The 20,189-nt window shown below is 38.4% G+C and overlaps 2 protein-coding genes across 10 annotated transcripts; one reads left to right on the top strand and one right to left on the bottom strand.

Moving 5' to 3' along the window:
* Positions 1-1,473: 1,473 nt before the first annotated feature.
* LOC132645081 (glutamate receptor 2.8-like) lies at positions 1,474-15,482 on the bottom strand. The gene is made up of 5 exons (XM_060361860.1): positions 15,109-15,482; positions 3,697-5,039; positions 3,236-3,548; positions 2,603-3,009; positions 1,474-2,510 (listed from the first exon to the last, which is right to left on the bottom strand). The coding sequence occupies exons 1-5, from the start codon at positions 15,389-15,391 to the stop codon at positions 2,136-2,138; spliced, it is 2,721 nt and encodes a 906-aa protein (XP_060217843.1). The 5' UTR covers positions 15,392-15,482; the 3' UTR covers positions 1,474-2,135.
* On the top strand, positions 5,448-14,856 carry LOC132645035 (uncharacterized). 9 transcript variants are annotated; one of them, XR_009583983.1, is made up of 3 exons: positions 5,448-12,444; positions 13,463-13,515; positions 14,442-14,856. XR_009583983.1 is itself a non-coding variant. In XM_060361828.1 (3 exons), the coding sequence occupies exon 3, from the start codon at positions 9,433-9,435 to the stop codon at positions 10,987-10,989; it is 1,557 nt and encodes a 518-aa protein (XP_060217811.1). In that variant the 5' UTR covers positions 5,448-7,715; positions 8,642-8,728; positions 9,431-9,432; the 3' UTR covers positions 10,990-14,856. The 9 variants fall into 9 exon arrangements, 6 of the variants coding, with proteins under 6 accessions (XP_060217811.1, XP_060217797.1, XP_060217820.1 ...); XM_060361828.1 differs by having other exon boundaries at positions 5,448-7,715; positions 8,642-8,728; positions 9,431-14,856; XM_060361814.1 differs by having other exon boundaries at positions 5,448-6,644; positions 7,663-7,715; positions 8,642-14,856.
* Positions 15,483-20,189: the final 4,707 nt, after the last annotated feature.

The following is a 20,189-nucleotide window of genomic DNA, read 5'->3' on the forward strand; positions in this document are numbered from 1 at the left end:
AACCATTTTCAATGGCAATCTTTGTGATTTGTGCATATGTTTCTCCTTAAGTATTGCTTTAGCTGCTTCTGTTATTGTTCATACTGAGTTGCCCATATGGCCTAAGCTAATATCTTTGAACTTCTTTAGGCTTTATCTTTGAACTTATTTTCAATGATGCCAAAAAGGGGAAGAATTAATGTTAATTGATGATCAATATGGTTAATTGATTGATTCTTGATCAATATGACTAACTGTTCTAAGAAAGTTGTTAGTTAATCATATGTTGTACAGTGGATACAAATGAAAAGTGAAAATGTCAACACGATGTTGAGGGCCACATCCACAATGGGAACCTGGTCCCAAATGAGCTTGATATAGTTGGTTGAATGTTGCACATGTATAAAAGGTGAAAATGTCAACATGTAGTTGAGGGCCTAATCCGTAGGAGGAACCTGGTCCTACAGGTACAAATGAAAAATTGCATACTCTTATGCTACTAAGGTTTACTATACAGAGGAAACCTGGTTCTCAGGGGGAATATCAATTACAAGTCTGTCATCATCAAAAAGAGGAAAATTGATGAGTCATGACATTTCATAGTTTTGATGATTTGACAACCATGCGAAGGATCAAGTCCTTGATCAGGTACCCTGGGCACTGTACGTTACATGACAGCTATAAAGCTGTGACACTGTTCCGACAGGCAGCACCACAACAGTACAGCTGCAAGCATATTAAAAGCAAAATACAGTGTAACGTCTCTATCCAGGTCACATGCCTCTCACATGATCCTCACATGCTCTCATTTGAGCTCTTATTTGAATAACATGTTGACATTTTTTAACCTATCACTTGAAAACCTAGAAATCCAGATCTATACAAGTGCAGCCGCCATAGTTCTCTTGGTGCTTTCAAGAACAAAGCTAAGACAAGTTCAAGGACCAGATCTCAACAACAGAAGATGTTTTGAGTCCTCGAATTGTCTAGTCTTTGTCTTTGTAATCTCTACATTGTAAACCTACACTTCGTCAAGAAGGGCTTTGTAGGCGTTTTGTTTTATGAAGCTTTTGTTGTAAACACTTAGCTAGAGTTAGTCATAGTGGTGTTAAGGTTCAGCTACAATTAGTTGAATCAGTTTGGTGCTTGACTAGAGTTAATCGAGAGTGTGCTAACAATAGAGTTATTGTAAGGGGAGGGATTAATGGTCTAATTCCTAGGTTGCAAAAGCTTGTAATCTGAAACATTGCTAAGTTTAGAGAAGTTAGAAATCCTATTGAGGTAGGTCGTGGTTTTTAATCCCTTGAGCAAAGAGTTTTTTACGTAAATATCATACCTTGTTTACTTTCTATCTTTATCTATGAAAACAGTTCAGGGACCAGGTCCCTTAGACTGTTTTGGTGTACTCATAGGTTCTATCAGAAAATTATGTAATCTAAAAATAAGTTAGCATCTTATGCGTTAATTTTTTATTTTTTTTTTATGACAAGGGAACCTGCAGTCGCTCACAACTCGATCCAAAAGGCAAAATCCCCTGCTGTCGTAGGCAGGGGGTTTCGAACCTGAGACCTCCATTATGAAGTTAAATTATATCCCCTGCATAAGTAATGATGACAAAAACAAAGTAAAAATAAAAATTGAAAAAGAAACAACTAAGACAAAATAAGGGTTAAATCCATTATATTGTATCCTGGAGCCGCCTCTTGATGCTAATATTCTTGCTGAGAGCGACAAAGTCATAATGTAATCTGGTTTAACTAGCCCTACGTAAGTAATGATGACAAAAACAAAGTAAAAATAAAACTAAAAAAGAAACAACCAAGACAAAGTAAGGGTTAAATCCATCAAATTGTATCCTGGAGCCGCCTCTTGATGCTAATATTCTTGCCAAGAGCGACAAAGTTATAATGTAATCTGGTTTAACTAACCCTAAAGTTAGCTCATCTCTATACAATCTCTTGTAGATCCCTATTCAATCTCTCTTCAATTGTCCCTGCAATGGTTTCGTGAAATGGAGTTCTAGGTTCTGTTGTAGAGAACCCTTCAGCAGCAGGGGATGCTCCTAGGTCATGGGAAATTCTGATTTCTTAGCATTGCAAAGGAAGGTCAAGCATTATTTCAAGGGAAGCTTCACTTGCTGCGAACAGTGTAACCATTTAGACTTCACTACCTTCAGATGGCTTTTCTGACTTAGCATTAGAGTCATCTTTCTCTTCATCAAAGACTTTTGCCATTGTAGAAAGCTTTTTCCCTATCGAATCATCAGTGGCTAAGATTTCTCTATTCTGATAAAGGAAGATAAGAAAGAATAGGAGAAGAGCGGAGCCTGCTGATACACCAGCTATGAGGAAAAGGCCCTTAAAACTATCTAGCGTGAGACTATCAGATGTTATAGCCATTCCATCTTTCTGTGGACAATCTGTTTCATTCCCGAAGTATTTCTGTATTACAATATTCATAAACTCTCCCTCCATCACCCTCAAGACTGCTCTTGAGATGTCAGGTACCAAAGGTGACCCTTTTGGAAATACCTGCAAGAAATTGTGGAGAAAAAATGAATTAGAATGAGTAAAATAGATTCAGATATGGAACCTTTCCAATTAAAAGATGCAGAAAATCTTACGAATCCAAAGCCACCAGTCTTGTAAGTCTGATCGACCATAATATATTTCCTGCAGTACTTGTTGAGAAAGAGTCTGAGATAAGGTAGTTCATCAATAATTGCACCAATACCTCCATTTTTGCTTCCTCTTGAGAGCGCATCATTATACTCTTCCAATGTGCTATAGCTTCTTAACTTAGAGCTATCAAATTTCATGCGCTTCAAGACGTCTTTGACAAAGGAACCTTCTTGATACCCAACATATTCTCCATTCTTAATGAGATCATTGAGGTCTGTTATAGTAGGTCGGAGCTGTCGCACCGCTAACATAGATGTTAAGCTGGCTGTATAACTTGATGTCAACACCAGAACCACAAAAACCCATACAATCATCACAAATCTTGTGAAGTTACTTCTTATCTTCTCTGCTGCAACAACCAGCCATATATATGATTTGAGAAACAAGGAGAAATCCTAAAGCTTTAAACCTAAGATATATTTCTATAGCTACCGCGTCTTTTAAATCTTTTCTTGTATTTAACAAGTGAAGACTATCCTGTTGTGGCTGATATACTATTGCAAAACTAATTTTTCCTTATAAAAAAGAAATCCTAAAGCTTTCATATATAATTTGCTTTTGAGTTAGAGACTTACTATGAGCAAAAACGAGAGTTGAGAAGGAAAACCAGAAAATTATCCCAACTTGCTTGTGTTTGGGTCCTCGAAACTCTTTGTTTACGCGATGTTCGAGTACCCAAACCACAAAACCAATGAAGACGAATAATGCTCCAGTTGTTATCCAAAGCTCGCTTTTTAGAGGTTTCAAGAAAATCCAAGTATTCTTCCTGTCATCATGCTTTACTGGCACAACTGCTGAAATACCCGACTCCGTAAAAGGTAATGTGAAATCCACATACTCGGATCGGTTAGCTAAAATGGTCACATCACCTACAACTGCATCATATTCCTGTTTCAAGCAAACATTGATTATTGCAGTATTTATGGTTGGTCTTCCTCAGCCAAAACAAAAAACATAAAGTAAATAAGAAAGTCCTAAAAGGAGCATGTAAGGTATTCAGTCAGAGAGGTCAATTTACACAAGGATTTGGTATTACCTTAGAAGAGACCTTGTGAACAAGATGATCATAATCCGGAGAAGTGGGGCTCTTTGGTATTTGAAATGGAATAAATTCGTAAGGGAGAGCATACGGCAAAGACAGGATGACTTCTTTGAAGACATCTGCACTTAAACCAGTTGCAGTGACTGCTTGTGTTTTCGAATTTATTTCCACTTTAATGAATTCATCCAGCCCTCTATCGACGGCAACTCCAACCCTTAACTTCTTCCCACTTGTGGGTATATCCCAGCCTCTCGGAACAATAGTAGATTCACCGGGCCAAATTATGGCTCCTAGTTGCTTATTATTACACTTAGCAGCTGTTTTACCAATCATCTTCAGTTTACATGAAATTCCATCTTTCTCTGTCCAGAATCCAATTGTTCTCTCTGCTTTCCCAATTATATTCACAATCTGATATGGGGAAGGTTGCAATTCGCCATCAACGATGCGGAAATCACCACTTAGACCTTTTTTTAGCATTATGTTTTGCATAGAGTGAATGAGCAGGGATCCCAACTCTGAGGTTCCGAGTGCATCCAAGTCCGTTAAGTTCTTTCTAGTGTCTGCTTTCTTGAATTTTGGGATGGAAGTGCCACCCACCTTTTCTACTGCTTTTGTTAATGCTTTGATTCCATCATATGCCCACAGCCCGAAAACATTGAGTTCTACTGTGTCCATGTCCGGATACTCTTGACGAAATCTCCTTCTCCACCTCTTGGTGAAATTAATAAGCTCATTGGTCCTTGGAACATAAGGCTTTATACCAAGAACACCTTGCATTGATGACTCAATCACTGAATGATCTATCGAGTCCAGAAGATTCGTTAGCAGATCTGTGATGATCCATGCATATCCATCGCTCATCATCCCGGCTTTTTTCGCCTCGAGAAAAAGGCGTCTGGCAAGTAATGGTCGCAAGTGCACAACGAAGACCCTGGTCTGCATTGTATTCAACTTGTATAGCTCGCTGAGGATTTGATCATCATTGGCTGAAGGAGAAATAACACTTTTATAGGAGACTAAAGTGTTGATTTCTAGTAAGGCATCAGTCAAATGTGGAACCCTCCCGGTTCCATAGGGGCTATCCTCGTAAATGACTACAACCTTCCTCCAATCAAAGTTCTTAACAATTGCTGCAATGGCCTTAGTCTGACTGGAAGAAGGAAGTGCTCCTCTGATGAAGTAGGGGTTTTCCTTGACTGTAATTGAAGGAATTGTTGCTGGAGAAATGATAGGGACTCTTACTCTTCTCCCTATGTCAATAACAAAATCAGTTTGTGTAGACATTTGTGGTCCAAAGATAGCTTGTACTTGGACATCCTTTAGCAAGGATATGGCTGACAATCAGAGTATAAGAAATTTTCTGAACATTCATTCCAAAATTGGAAATTTTCTGAACATTCGTTCCAAAATAGGAGAGGGAAAATTACAACCAAATACCATACGGCTATTTAGTTTACAAAATATGTACACAGTATATAGGTAGTGTATCATTTATACTTAATATAAATATACTATACATACCTATATTTATAATATACACACCTATACAAACCTATGCATACCTATACGAAGTGTATAGGTAGTGTATACTTTGGGCTTTTTGGTAAATTATATGGCCGAGGATATATTTATGCAAGTACCCCAATTGGAAACCAAAGGGAAACAAAAGAAAATTTTGGAAAAAGAGGACATCTTGTGCAAATAAGGCATGAATAACTAGCTACCAGAGTATATCTGTTACACTCCATAATAATCCGTGCTACTATATTAAAATAAGAAAGAATGAGTTAAGAAGGTTCAAGGAAAGTTAATCGAGTTAGTAAGAATATCGTTATATATATGGTTTTCTTAAGTATCCCAAGGTGACACGGTTACCTAAAGGATTTGAAATCACGCTATGAGTATGTATATGAGGTAATGCGAGTGACCTTTTAAAAGTATTTGATATTATTAGTAACGATATAGAGGATGGACAAAAGATATGAATATACTTTTGCGATTGGAGTTTCGTCGAAGCTTTGTGAGTTCTCTAGTTATGTTTAAGGTTATTGTGATTCTCCGGACCCTTCGAGATGCGTATATGGATTTTTATGGATGTATATAAGTGTGTATACATATGTATAAGAGGTTACATGAGGTTGGGAGAGGACTAGAAGTTAAACGAAATGAATCGGAACAACCTCAGAAAAATCTCGGACCCGATTTTAGCCTATATTGTAGGAGGCATATCTTCTAGTATATAATGAGTTTTAAGGTGTTTCAAAAGGCTAAAATTAAGTTCATCGAGTCTAGTTTACAACGCAACAAACCGCTCGTCCAAATAATATCGGGATAAGGAGATATGGACGATGCAAGTTGGATTATTAAGTGGGGATTAAGACTTAAATGTATACAAATTTTGCACTAGTGGCCGTGTGGGCCCCACTACCACATGACAAAATCAGATTTTTGCCATACTTTAATGGGGGAAACGTTCAAGACAATATTGGGCAGAAAAATGGTCTATTTTGTTTACCAAAGTTGCATGCCACAACTCACTTCCCAATCCCACAAAGTGAACAAAAATCTGCCCATTATTTTAAAGCCATGTTTGGCCGTGTAGAATAATGAAATGGTCAAAGATTCTTGACCCAAGTTAGTGTGGTACACATGGCCAAAACATGGGGGGAATACATAATGTGAAAAATCTGATTCACAATCAACTCACAAGTTCATTTCAACACTTACAAACTAAGAACACTTAGAGAGAGAAGGGAGCTCTCGGCCAAGAACTAGCCGAGAGTGAGGTCCAAAAATTTGCTCCAAAATTTCAGTCTTCTCCATCTAATTTACTCCTCATCTAGTGTATAAGAAGGTGTGTTAGTTGTTTAAGAGAAACAAGAAAGTGAAGCACCCAAATAGAGTTGAAAATTCGTTCAAGGGAAGCACAAGATTGAAAGGTAAGAATGTTTGTTGTTTCTTGTGTTGCATGATGATGTATAGTTCATACATGTTGTTGTTGGATGGTGGTTATAGTTGAAGTAGAGAGTGAGCCGTGTGAGAGGTGAGTTTATGACTGATTTAATTGTGCATGTATTGTTAGTGAATTGAATATGTATCAACATATGTAAATGAACAAAGATTGTGGGAGTTTGGTTGTGATGTTGCATGTTGGCTATTGGACTGTTTTTGCTCGAAATTAAAATGAATCATGTGTTGAAGATTCTGATGAAGTCATGCTTAATCTTGTTGAACATGTATTGGAAATGAATTGAATGCATTGTAGTTGGATAAACGAATGAAAATCATGAAGTTGGAGTAGTTGTGATGAAACCGGGTAGGGGGCTGTTTTGGACGAATTCATGGACTGTTTTGGGCTATAATTTGATTGTTGTTGTTGTGGACATTGTAGTGTATTGTATGCATGTTTAATATGTAAATTAAGGTGTTCAAGAAACGAATTATGTTGAGGGGTAAGGGCAGTCCAAAAACCGTGGACAGTTTTAGGGATTAGAAGTGAAATTGTGTGTGTTGAATGTTGGTTTTTGTTGCAAACGTGTAGTGAATGTAAAATGCCATGATTCAAGTTAAAACTGAACTGATTGTGGGCTGTTGTAAGAGTGAAGATGATGCTAAAACAGTTCCAAGATTTCATGAAGGTAAAGTCATGAAAAGTGTTGTGTTGTTGCAAGTTAAAAATTGGAAAATTGCTAAGTAAGAATGGAAATGATGTGTGTGTTGGGTTGCCCTGTGTATGAGACTGTTTTGGGTGGTGTAGGGACTGCCCAAGTTCCCTAAGTCATGCTTAAACAAGTTTTGATCAATATATGAAAGAACGACTAGCCATGTTAGCTTGTAACGCTAGTTGGGTTAAATGCGAACGAAACGTCGTTTAATTGTTAGAAAGGAGTTGTGAATGTCACAATACGTGTTGAATGCCCTTGTAGACTAATTGTAGTTCTTCACATCTTGATATAGGATAAGTGTTTTTGGGCAGCAAGTACAAGTTAGAATACAACTAAACGCAAAAGGTATGTAAAGCCTATTCCTTCTTTCTTTTGGCATGTCCTAGACGTAAGTATGAAACGATATGAACCTTGGGGTAAATTCTATTCTCTAGTTCCATGCATGACTTATGATTCTATATTTCCTTAATGCTATTGTCACAAGCCTACTATATGATTGACTAATGAATGATGTATAGAAGTTCCTACTCTTAAAGAATTGCACAACTAGAGACATACTTGACTTTCACAAGCTATACCATGTTGAAGCGATATACGTACATGAAATCTGAAACGTTTCTTGTAATAGTTTGTATGAGACTTAAGATGAACTGAATATGAATATTATTTTTACACTTTAGAGCTGGTTAGTTGCTTATCCACTGAGTCTCAAAAAGATGAATTGCATATATGTGGTTGCTATTTATTCTGCTCGTGCTTACCGCTATATCCTTCACTGAGTCCCGGGCCAGGACACGTTCTCGTGCGCATATTTACTATATTAATCACCGAGTCCCTCACTAAAGGGCCGGGACACGTTATATATCTATGTATATGATGATATGATGACATGATGATATGGAGATGGTGGCCAGGAGGGCATATTCCCTATTACCGAGTCCCTTATTAAAGGGCCGGGACACGTCTATGTTTATGTTTATGATGCTATGATTTTAATTACCGAGTCCCTCATTAAAGGGCCGGGACACGTTATATATGTTATATACAGAATGATTTTGCAACTTTGATTACAAAACTCTATAACGATATTGATATGAGAATGATACAGATGAAATATGTCCAAAGGCAAGTTTTATGAATTTCTGATTGCTGCATTGGGTCCTACATACTTTGTCTCCTTATGAGTCTATTACTACATTTCATGCTTTACATGCTCAGTACATATTCCGTACTGACCCCCTTTCTTCGGGGGGCTGCGTTCATGCCCGCAGGTACAGACGCTCGTTTCGGAGATCCGCCAGCTTAGGACACTATTTCGGCTATTTTGGACTGCTCCTTTGTTCCGGAGCTAGCTTGTGGTATAACTCCCTTATGTTGTATTCGTAGGTGTTTATTTGGGTATGGCGGGGCCCTGTCCCGCCACATAATACGGTCATTACTCTTAGAGGTCTGTGGACATCGGTGTGGGTCTGTTTGTAGTTGTTGATGCGTTTTATGTCTATGACTTATGTTTGGGGCGTACCCATTCGTAATGGCAGCCTTGTCGGCTCGCACATGTATATGTTGTTCTGTTGGCCCTGTGTGGCCTTTGTTGGAATTTGCTGTGTACAGGGTTATTTTGGATAGTCCGAAAAACAAAGGAAACTCTGCCGAAATTTTCTTTGAAAATCTTATAAATTTGAAACACCGCCTTGTCGGCTTCTGTTATATACCTGGATGTGTTTGATATAATCTAAGGCAGCGTTTGATATTTGTGTCAGTATAAGTCATCTGTTTGCCGCCCGGATTTGTGATTGTGTTCGGGTGCCCAATTCGGGCACTTGTCACGGCCCACGGGGTTGGGTCGTGACAGAAGTGGTATCAGAGCCAGGTTAAATCCTCGGAGTGTCCACAGACTGTGTCTAGTAGAATCTTGTTTATCGATGTGTTGTGCACCACGTTTATAAACAGGAAGCTACAGGACATTTAGGGTGTTTCCTTTCTTGAAATCTTAGATCGTGCGATAGAGCTGTGCTATTAGGATGACTCTGTTCTGATCAGTTGTTGTGTTTTTCTTTCAGTGATGCCTCCGAAAAAGGCAACGGCTGCCCAGAAGAAAAAGGCGGTGGTAGGAGAGACTAGCCGGGCTCGAAAGGGTACTCGGACCCTTGCTCAGATAATGCGTGATATTGCGCCCCGGCCAACAGACTCTGCTACGTCATCATCATCAGAGGAGTCTGGAGCACCAGCCGCTGCCATTAGGGATCAAGGGACGGCTTCACCATTGACTCCAGAAGCTCCAGCGCCCGAGCCTCCAGCTCCTCAGCCAGGGGCGGAGGATAGGACATTGAGGGAGGCTGTACAGTTATTGACTACTTTGGTAGCGGGACAGGTTCGCAGACGCGGGCAGAGAGATTATGATGATGATGACAGGCGTGATAGCCTGAGGGTTCGTGATTTTCTGACATGCCGTCCCCCAGAGTTTTTCGGGTCTAAGCCCGAGGAGGACCCCCACGACTTCATTCGGGGAGTGCGGCGCTCATTGGATTTGGTCAGGGCTTCAGAGACCGAGTCCGTTGAGTTAGCCTCGCACAGATTACGAGATGTTGCTGCCAATTGGTATGAGTCTTGGGAGCTGTCCAGAGGTGAGAGGGCTTCCCCAGCTACTTGGGATGAGTTTGTGACTGCTTTTCTCCGCCACTTTCTGCCCCCGGAGTTACGGCGGGCACGGGTTGATAAATTTTTACAGTTGCGGCAGAACGGCCGGAGTGTTCGCGAGTATAACCTGGAGTTTGATTCTTTGGCTCGATATGCCCCTGCTATAGTAGCGGATATGGCTGACCGTATGCACCGGTATGTGATAGGATTGGACCGCTACTTGATTGACGGTTGCATGGCGATGGCGTCACAGACAGATATGGATATCGCCCGGTTACAGGCCCATGCCCAGGGTATGGAGGACCGATACAGGGCCGATTATGCTGGTAGGGATCAGTCGGGCAGAGATCGTGATAGGAGACCGCCCAAGCGGGCCAGGTCAGCTGGGTATTTTGGTGAGTTTCGGGGCGGGCAACCCCAACAGCAGCATAATAGCTACCCTTCTCAGCCGGCACAGAGTGAACCTCCACGATTCACTGGTAGGAGGTTTGATAGCACAGGGTATTCGGAAGCTGGTCAAAGCTCCATGACTTCAGGTTTCCAGATGCACAGGGATTCAGGCCAGGCGAGGCCATCTATACCACAGTGCCCTCGATGTGGCAGGCGCCATCTGGGGGAATGCCGCCGCATTACTGGTGCTTGTTTCTCTTGCGGACGTCAAGGCCATACTATGAGGGAGTGTCGATTTGGGGGTGGTGCAGGTGGTGCAGCTCAGCCTACGGGATCAGTTGCTGGTTCTTCTTCTTCAGTTGCCATGCGTCCTATGGGACAAGGTATTCCGATACCAGCAGGCCGTGGCAGAGGCCGTGGAGGGGCTTCCAGTTCTGGCGGTCCTTCAAACCGCTTATATGCTTTAGCTAGCAGACAGGATCAGGAGGCGTCGCCAAATGTGGTCACAGGTATACTATCGATTTTCTCCCGAGATGTATATGCATTGATAGACCCAGGATCCACACTGTCATATATTCACCCTTTGTTGTAAAAAAAAAAAAAAAAAAAAAAAATATATATATATATATAGGGATAAATTATGACGAGCTTATAGTAAAAGGAGTAGTAGTATGATTAAGATGAGAGTACGGAGGAAAATGAATTGTGACGGATGTGAATGTATTGGTAAGACAGGCTGTGAGGTAGTGAAGGATAAGATTTACTAGGAAGGGTAAAAGGTTAAGTATGCTTATACAACACTAATGTAACATTCGAGGACGAATGTTCCTAAGGGGGGAAGAATGTTACACTCCATAATAATCCGTGCTACTATATTAAAATAAGAAAGAATGAGTTAAGAAGGTTCAAGGAAAGTTAATCGAGTTAGTAAGAATATCGTTATATATATGGTTTTCTTAAGTATCCCAAGGTGACACGGTTACCTAAAGGATTTGAAATCACGCTATGAGTATGTATATGAGGTAATGCGAGTGACCTTTTAAAAGTATTTGATATTATTAGTAACGATATAGAGGATGGACAAAAGATATGAATATACTTTTGCGATTGGAGTTTCGTCGAAGCTTTGTGAGTTCTCTAGTTATGTTTAAGGTTATTGTGATTCTCCGGACCCTTCGAGATGCGTATATGGATTTTTATGGATGTATATAAGTGTGTATACATATGTATAAGAGGTTACATGAGGTTGGGAGAGGACTAGAAGTTAAACGAAATGAATCGGAACAACCTCAGAAAAATCTCGGACCCGATTTTAGCCTATATTGTAGGAGGCATATCTTCTAGTATATAATGAGTTTTAAGGTGTTTCAAAAGGCTAAAATTAAGTTCATCGAGTCTAGTTTACAACGCAACAAACCGCTCGTCCAAATAATATCGGGATAAGGAGATATGGACGATGCAAGTTGGATTATTAAGTGGGGATTAAGACTTAAATGTATACAAATTTTGCACTAGTGGCCGTGTGGGCCCCACTACCACATGACAAAATCAGATTTTTGCCATACTTTAATGGGGGAAACGTTCAAGACAATATTGGGCAGAAAAATGGTCTATTTTGTTTACCAAAGTTGCATGCCACAACTCACTTCCCAATCCCACAAAGTGAACAAAAATCTGCCCATTATTTTAAAGCCATGTTTGGCCGTGTAGAATAATGAAATGGTCAAAGATTCTTGACCCAAGTTAGTGTGGTACACATGGCCAAAACATGGGGGGAATACATAATGTGAAAAATCTGATTCACAATCAACTCACAAGTTCATTTCAACACTTACAAACTAAGAACACTTAGAGAGAGAAGGGAGCTCTCGGCCAAGAACTAGCCGAGAGTGAGGTCCAAAAATTTGCTCCAAAATTTCAGTCTTCTCCATCTAATTTACTCCTCATCTAGTGTATAAGAAGGTGTGTTAGTTGTTTAAGAGAAACAAGAAAGTGAAGCACCCAAATAGAGTTGAAAATTCGTTCAAGGGAAGCACAAGATTGAAAGGTAAGAATGTTTGTTGTTTCTTGTGTTGCATGATGATGTATAGTTCATACATGTTGTTGTTGGATGGTGGTTATAGTTGAAGTAGAGAGTGAGCCGTGTGAGAGGTGAGTTTATGACTGATTTAATTGTGCATGTATTGTTAGTGAATTGAATATGTATCAACATATGTAAATGAACAAAGATTGTGGGAGTTTGGTTGTGATGTTGCATGTTGGCTATTGGACTGTTTTTGCTCGAAATTAAAATGAATCATGTGTTGAAGATTCTGATGAAGTCATGCTTAATCTTGTTGAACATGTATTGGAAATGAATTGAATGCATTGTAGTTGGATAAACGAATGAAAATCATGAAGTTGGAGTAGTTGTGATGAAACCGGGTAGGGGGCTGTTTTGGACGAATTCATGGACTGTTTTGGGCTATAATTTGATTGTTGTTGTTGTGGACATTGTAGTGTATTGTATGCATGTTTAATATGTAAATTAAGGTGTTCAAGAAACGAATTATGTTGAGGGGTAAGGGCAGTCCAAAAACCGTGGACAGTTTTAGGGATTAGAAGTGAAATTGTGTGTGTTGAATGTTGGTTTTTGTTGCAAACGTGTAGTGAATGTAAAATGCCATGATTCAAGTTAAAACTGAACTGATTGTGGGCTGTTGTAAGAGTGAAGATGATGCTAAAACAGTTCCAAGATTTCATGAAGGTAAAGTCATGAAAAGTGTTGTGTTGTTGCAAGTTAAAAATTGGAAAATTGCTAAGTAAGAATGGAAATGATGTGTGTGTTGGGTTGCCCTGTGTATGAGACTGTTTTGGGTGGTGTAGGGACTGCCCAAGTTCCCTAAGTCATGCTTAAACAAGTTTTGATCAATATATGAAAGAACGACTAGCCATGTTAGCTTGTAACGCTAGTTGGGTTAAATGCGAACGAAACGTCGTTTAATTGTTAGAAAGGAGTTGTGAATGTCACAATACGTGTTGAATGCCCTTGTAGACTAATTGTAGTTCTTCACATCTTGATATAGGATAAGTGTTTTTGGGCAGCAAGTACAAGTTAGAATACAACTAAACGCAAAAGGTATGTAAAGCCTATTCCTTCTTTCTTTTGGCATGTCCTAGACGTAAGTATGAAACGATATGAACCTTGGGGTAAATTCTATTCTCTAGTTCCATGCATGACTTATGATTCTATATTTCCTTAATGCTATTGTCACAAGCCTACTATATGATTGACTAATGAATGATGTATAGAAGTTCCTACTCTTAAAGAATTGCACAACTAGAGACATACTTGACTTTCACAAGCTATACCATGTTGAAGCGATATACGTACATGAAATCTGAAACGTTTCTTGTAATAGTTTGTATGAGACTTAAGATGAACTGAATATGAATATTATTTTTACACTTTAGAGCTGGTTAGTTGCTTATCCACTGAGTCTCAAAAAGATGAATTGCATATATGTGGTTGCTATTTATTCTGCTCGTGCTTACCGCTATATCCTTCACTGAGTCCCGGGCCAGGACACGTTCTCGTGCGCATATTTACTATATTAATCACCGAGTCCCTCACTAAAGGGCCGGGACACGTTATATATCTATGTATATGATGATATGATGACATGATGATATGGAGATGGTGGCCAGGAGGGCATATTCCCTATTACCGAGTCCCTTATTAAAGGGCCGGGACACGTCTATGTTTATGTTTATGATGCTATGATTTTAATTACCGAGTCCCTCATTAAAGGGCCGGGACACGTTATATATGTTATATACAGAATGATTTTGCAACTTTGATTACAAAACTCTATAACGATATTGATATGAGAATGATACAGATGAAATATGTCCAAAGGCAAGTTTTATGAATTTCTGATTGCTGCATTGGGTCCTACATACTTTGTCTCCTTATGAGTCTATTACTACATTTCATGCTTTACATGCTCAGTACATATTCCGTACTGACCCCCTTTCTTCGGGGGGCTGCGTTCATGCCCGCAGGTACAGACGCTCGTTTCGGAGATCCGCCAGCTTAGGACACTATTTCGGCTATTTTGGACTGCTCCTTTGTTCCGGAGCTAGCTTGTGGTATAACTCCCTTATGTTGTATTCGTAGGTGTTTATTTGGGTATGGCGGGGCCCTGTCCCGCCACATAATACGGTCATTACTCTTAGAGGTCTGTGGACATCGGTGTGGGTCTGTTTGTAGTTGTTGATGCGTTTTATGTCTATGACTTATGTTTGGGGCGTACCCATTCGTAATGGCAGCCTTGTCGGCTCGCACATGTATATGTTGTTCTGTTGGCCCTGTGTGGCCTTTGTTGGAATTTGCTGTGTACAGGGTTATTTTGGATAGTCCGAAAAACAAAGGAAACTCTGCCGAAATTTTCTTTGAAAATCTTATAAATTTGAAACACCGCCTTGTCGGCTTCTGTTATATACCTGGATGTGTTTGATATAATCTAAGGCAGCGTTTGATATTTGTGTCAGTATAAGTCATCTGTTTGCCGCCCGGATTTGTGATTGTGTTCGGGTGCCCAATTCGGGCACTTGTCACGGCCCACGGGGTTGGGTCGTGACAATATCTGACTCGTGAAGCAAAGAGAGTAAGATATTCTATTTTAGCAGAAGTAAATCAATAAGCTAATATATATGCAGTTGAATTTACCAGCGGATGCTGCTTCAACATCATCTTTCTTGGAATCCCTCAAATGGTGGACTATCCTAACGGCACTGCGACTAGCGGCTTCATGGTAATCTTCAAGTGCTAGTAAGATACATGTGTGCATTACTTTTCCCACATCTGTTTCCATATCAAGAATTATGCCCACATCCATTTTTACTACACCAGTTTCATCTTCACCTCTTATTGGTATTATGTAGTGGTAAAAGCTAATGATGGAGACTAATTGAATCAAGAATATAAGCAAGTGACATTTTGGAGACTGCATTTGAAAAACTCTGGGCAAGTAGTTTTAGAGTTGGGCAATGAGTTGTGCTTGTGCAAGTAATCACCTTGCAAAGATATTCTCTACAGCTCTCTCAAAAGGGTGGGATATATAGCCTCCAAATGAGGGAATTCTATAGACTTCGATCAATAAAGACCTTGACTAATATAAGTCCAAACCATAATTAATATATAAAGAAAGGAAAAGTTGAAGTTTTCAAAGAAAGTCGAAGTTAAGTTTCTGTTCTCCAGTTGCTAAACGTTTGGTTGGGTGTTAGAACAATGTATTGGGAAAGTCTTTAGAGATATTTTTTAGGAATAGTTCATGCAAAATAATGTGTTTTACTAGTTGTAAAAAAAGAATCAATTTTTTTGTGAATGTGCAACTTTTTTGGCAAGGAACTCCTAAAAGATATTAACTCGACAAGTTTTACATAAGAAGTCGATAACTTTCCCGAACAAATTTTGGTGGAGGAGTGATATTGCAAGGCAGTACAGGAAAAGGCATCCATGGTCTCATGTTTTCATATCAATGGGCAAGTCTAGCTTGCTGGGCAAAGCAATTATTTGGTTATATTCGAATATAACACACACGCATCCCATGATCAATTTACGTGCATTCTTACTTCATTGAATTACTTAACTATAGTTAGTTTATATGATTTGGTGTTTAAAACGTGGTGCGGGTAAATATTTACGGAGTAGTAGAAGCCATTGTCTCTCACTTATCTTCTAATTGCACCATATATATGTTTTTGGGTGTGTTTGGTTTTGAAGGAAAATGTTCTTGTTTTCTTGTTTATTTTCTGGTGTTTGATAAGTATACAAAATATATTATTTCAAAAGCATTTTTATATGTAATCCAGAAAAACACTATGGAGTACTGGAGTGGGGAGCGGGAGTGGCGAGGGTGGGGTGGTAAAGAGGTCAGAGTTGGGGGTGGAAGGAGATAATGAGATGGAGTGTCATTTGTGAAACTTATTTTCTCTATTTCTACGAGGAAAATCGTTTCCCTTATTTTAAGGAACTCATTCTCTTTAAAAAATATTCTCTAGAATATTTTAGCCAACCTGATATAAAACAATTGGAAAATATTTTCGCACGTACCAAACTGAGTCTTATCATACCCGTTTTAGTAAAATTGTATGCAAATCAAAGAGAGGAAAAGACCCAGCAACCGTCTCTTAGTTATGCATGGAATGATTAATGCAATTAGCTCTTTTTTTAATGCAATTAGCAGTCGAAGTCAAGAAGTAAACGGTAAGCATTGTGTCAGCTGGGTCTTGGAGATGGTTAAAGCTCATTGGCTCATTTGTACTAATTGGAAGCTGCTTAGGAAGTTACCTATATATATTGACTGATGACCTTTCATTATTTATGTTTCATAAATGTATATGGTGGAGTCAGGAGTGGTTATGATCTGCTCTTGTTCTTTTCTTCCTAGCACCTCCATTATAAATTCAGTAAAACATTAAATAGATTAAGTATTAATTAAGTTAGCAACGGATGCATGCATTGAATTCTTTCATGCCGCATAGCTTCTTCAATTATATTTTCCCCACAAAAATAGCGATCACAAAAACAAAAACAATATTAAATTGAAAAGAAAAAACAAATAGTAAGAAAATTAATTCTACTATCTTTTGAACTTGTCTTTCTTTATTATCAGTTTGCAATATTTTTAGTTCACAAACAAATTTTGCAGAAAGGGCTGTACGTGTGATCCAATAAAATATGATAATATAGTTTTGCAATAATAGCATAATAATAGTATTAACGCAAACGTAGGACATAATCTGAAAATAAAGTTATAAAAAATTACAAAATCAGTGACAAATTATAACGTCGAACAGAAATGATTTGTTGAGATCTTCACCTTGACATTCACGATTTTTTTTTAATGGTAGCCATGAATCTCCTTAAAATTATTTGGTGAAAAAAATATAATTACATTTGAAAAATAAGAAATAACAATATTTTGAGGCTGAGGTGCAGTATCCCACTCTCTTTAAAGCAATTCAAGCGCATTATTTGTAATAGGATCTTAACGAGAAAAGGACAAGAACATAAATGATCCTTTAACTATGAGAGTTTGTTCAAGATAGTCCCTTAACTATGCACTTAACAGTTTTGTTCCTTTAAGTTTGCCACAAGTTAATAAAAATGGTCCCTTAAATGTGAGGGTTGGTTAAAAATAGACCCTTAAGTATGCACTTAACAGTTTTGGTCTTTTAAGTTCGCCAAAAGTTCACACTTTTAGTGTCCGACAAAATATTCATCGAACTCTGCTTGTTAGATTTGATGAGAACTATGAAAAAAAAGGAAAGACATTGGCTTGAATTCACATTTAGAGGTACACATTACTAAAGAAAAGGTCAAATACATCAGGACAAAACCGACGTAAGTAAATTAGAAATAATAGAAACTAAAAAAATTGTCACTACTAAAAACAAGCGAAAAAACCATGGACGGAAACCGATGGATAAAATCGAGGGACACTATTTTTTAAATTTTTATTGTTTTTTACGAAAGTCAACGGACGTCCGTCGGTTATTTTCGAGGAAAAATGCGGGGAAACTATTTTTTAAAAAAAAAAGAATCACTACAATGGAAGTATTTATTTTTATACCGAATTTTCAGTAAAAAAGAGTCTAGTGTATTTTACTTAGCGGATGGACTCCCTCGGTTTTAATCGACAGAGTCCGTCGGTATTTGTGTTTCAAGACACTGTTTTCTGACATTATTCAAGTCTGTAGGTTTTTCCTCGGTTTTCCCTATATTCGACTAACGTCCGTCAGTTTGTCCCAAGATATTTGGTATTTTCTTTAGTAATGTTTACATGTAAATGTGTGTTCTCGCTAATTTTTTTTTTCATAGTTCTCGTCAAATCTAACAAATAAAATTCAATGAATATTTTGTTGGAGACTAAAAGTGTTAATTTTTGGCGAACTTGAAGGACAAAACTGTTAAGTGCATACTTAAAGGACTATTTTTAACCAACCCTCTTAGTTAAGAGATCATTTTTGTTAACTTATGGTAAACCTAAAGGACCAAAACTGTTAAGGGCATAGTTAAAGGACTATTTTGAACCACCTCTCATAGTTAAGGGACCATTTATGTCCTTTTGATCCAACACTAATACTCTTAATTGGGAGAATGAATTAAAAGGGACAAACAAGTTTACAACTGAGTGAGAGGCCTTCAAGTTTTAAATATTAGGTAGGAGTGACAAATAAGTGCTTAGTGTTAATGAGGTCAAACCTCATTAAAAAGACTTTTCCCAGCAGCCCCAAACTTTACTTGTTTACACTTTAACCCCATAAAAATAAAAAATTACCCAAAAAAGATTTTCTTCCATTGTTGAGTTGTGAAGCTTTTGGCTTATAAATTTGTGATTGAAATTTGAAAATTATTGGTGAGTTGTTGTAACAAGTTGATACAATTCGAATGGCATCAAGACCTTTTACAAGGAGCCAAGCGAGGGAACTTCAAGCTATGCAAGCATTATTCATGAGGAGGGACATACTTGAATACAATCTAACACCTTTCCGGGGATTTTAAGTGTTCATGATAGCATGGGAGGATGGTTTGGAGAAGAGGGTTGAAGATGGTCATACTTGCAATGTGGCTATTACTTGAAGATTTGCAAATTCAAGCTTTATTCCCAAAAGAAGACACCCAAACAAGGCCCTTACTTCATTAAGGGTAAAAGTGTAATAGTGTAGTTGTCTTCTTTTGAGCCTTAGTATAAGTAGTAGTTTCTTTCATTTTAGAAGACTTAGATTATTTTGATTATTATTACTTGATATTTGGATATTGTAACTCTTGAGAGTTGAGTGATTGTTAGCCTTGGATTGGGTGTTTGTTGAGAGGATATGTTATTAGGGATTTTAATCCCTCTTGGTCATCCTAAGAATTTGGTTGCTTCTTGTTCTTCAATTTAGAGGTCTTAGCTTTCTATAACTTGGGTTGCTAAATTAAGTCTAAGTTGTGTCAAATTATCTATCTCTTTTATTTCTTGCATTTTCCTTGTTGTTTCGTTTCCAATATTGTATCAATTGGTATCAGAGCTTAGTTTAGGTTTGTTCCGCCAAATCTAATCTTGAGTTTTGATTCAACAAAAAAAAATCAAATTTTCTTGTTGATTTTGTTGAATCTAGTGTTAGATTAGAGTTTCCTAGTGTTTCTAGAGTCTAAATCTTCAATTTCGAGTCAATTTGGAGTTACGGTTTGTGTTCCACTATTGTTGAGCTTCAAAGCTTCAAGAACTTAAAAGTGGGTCTTGTGGAAGAAGGTGAAATTGAAGGTTGGAACCTATTGGGCTTTGTTCTCTACATTAAAGAGAACTTAAATCCGAAATTTGAGCCAATTTGGAGTTGATTTGAGGGTAGTTGAATTTTTAAATTGTGCTTGTGTTCTTGAAGCCTTCAAATCTTCATGAGGAAGAAGACTCTCCAAAGGGTCATTTGATCCAAAAGTTGTCAAATAAAATTGTGAAAAAGTGTTTGTGGGCCCAACAAAAACAAAAAAAAAACAGAAATACTTAGTCTAAATTTCTGATTTTGCAAAAAAAAAAAAAAAAAAAGCATCGAATTGGCCCATATGCGACACTACATGCAACACATGCGAGGTCGCAGGTAGAACCTGCTAGTCGCGGGTGGTGTCGCACCTTGTGACAGAGAGTTGAACACTTTGGGAGCATCATCCGCGAGACGCAGATCACCATCGCAGGTAGAACCTGCTAGTCGCGGGTGGTGTCGCACCTTGTGACAGAGAGTTGAACATTTTGGGGTGCATCATCT

Source organism: Lycium barbarum, chromosome 1, assembly GCF_019175385.1.
Source record: "Lycium barbarum isolate Lr01 chromosome 1, ASM1917538v2, whole genome shotgun sequence".
Taxonomy (NCBI): Eukaryota; Viridiplantae; Streptophyta; class Magnoliopsida; order Solanales; family Solanaceae; genus Lycium; species Lycium barbarum.

What these genes read in the sequence shown, in the direction of transcription:
- LOC132645035 (XM_060361781.1), top strand. Translation starts at nt 9,433, where the DNA reads ATGCCTCCGAAAAAGGCAACGGCTGCCCAGAAGAAAAAGGCGGTGGTA.
- LOC132645081 (XM_060361860.1), bottom strand. Translation starts at nt 15,391, where the DNA reads ATGCAGTCTCCAAAATGTCACTTGCTTATATTCTTGATTCAATTAGTC. An exon ending in TGTTGAAGCAGCATCCGCTG is followed by an intron (nt 5,040 to 15,108) that starts GTAAATTCAACT and finishes TCTGATTGTCAG; the next exon opens with CCATATCCTTGCTAAAGGAT. An exon ending in AACTCTCGTTTTTGCTCATA is followed by an intron (nt 3,010 to 3,235) that starts GTAAGTCTCTAA and finishes TGGTTGTTGCAG; the next exon opens with CAGAGAAGATAAGAAGTAAC.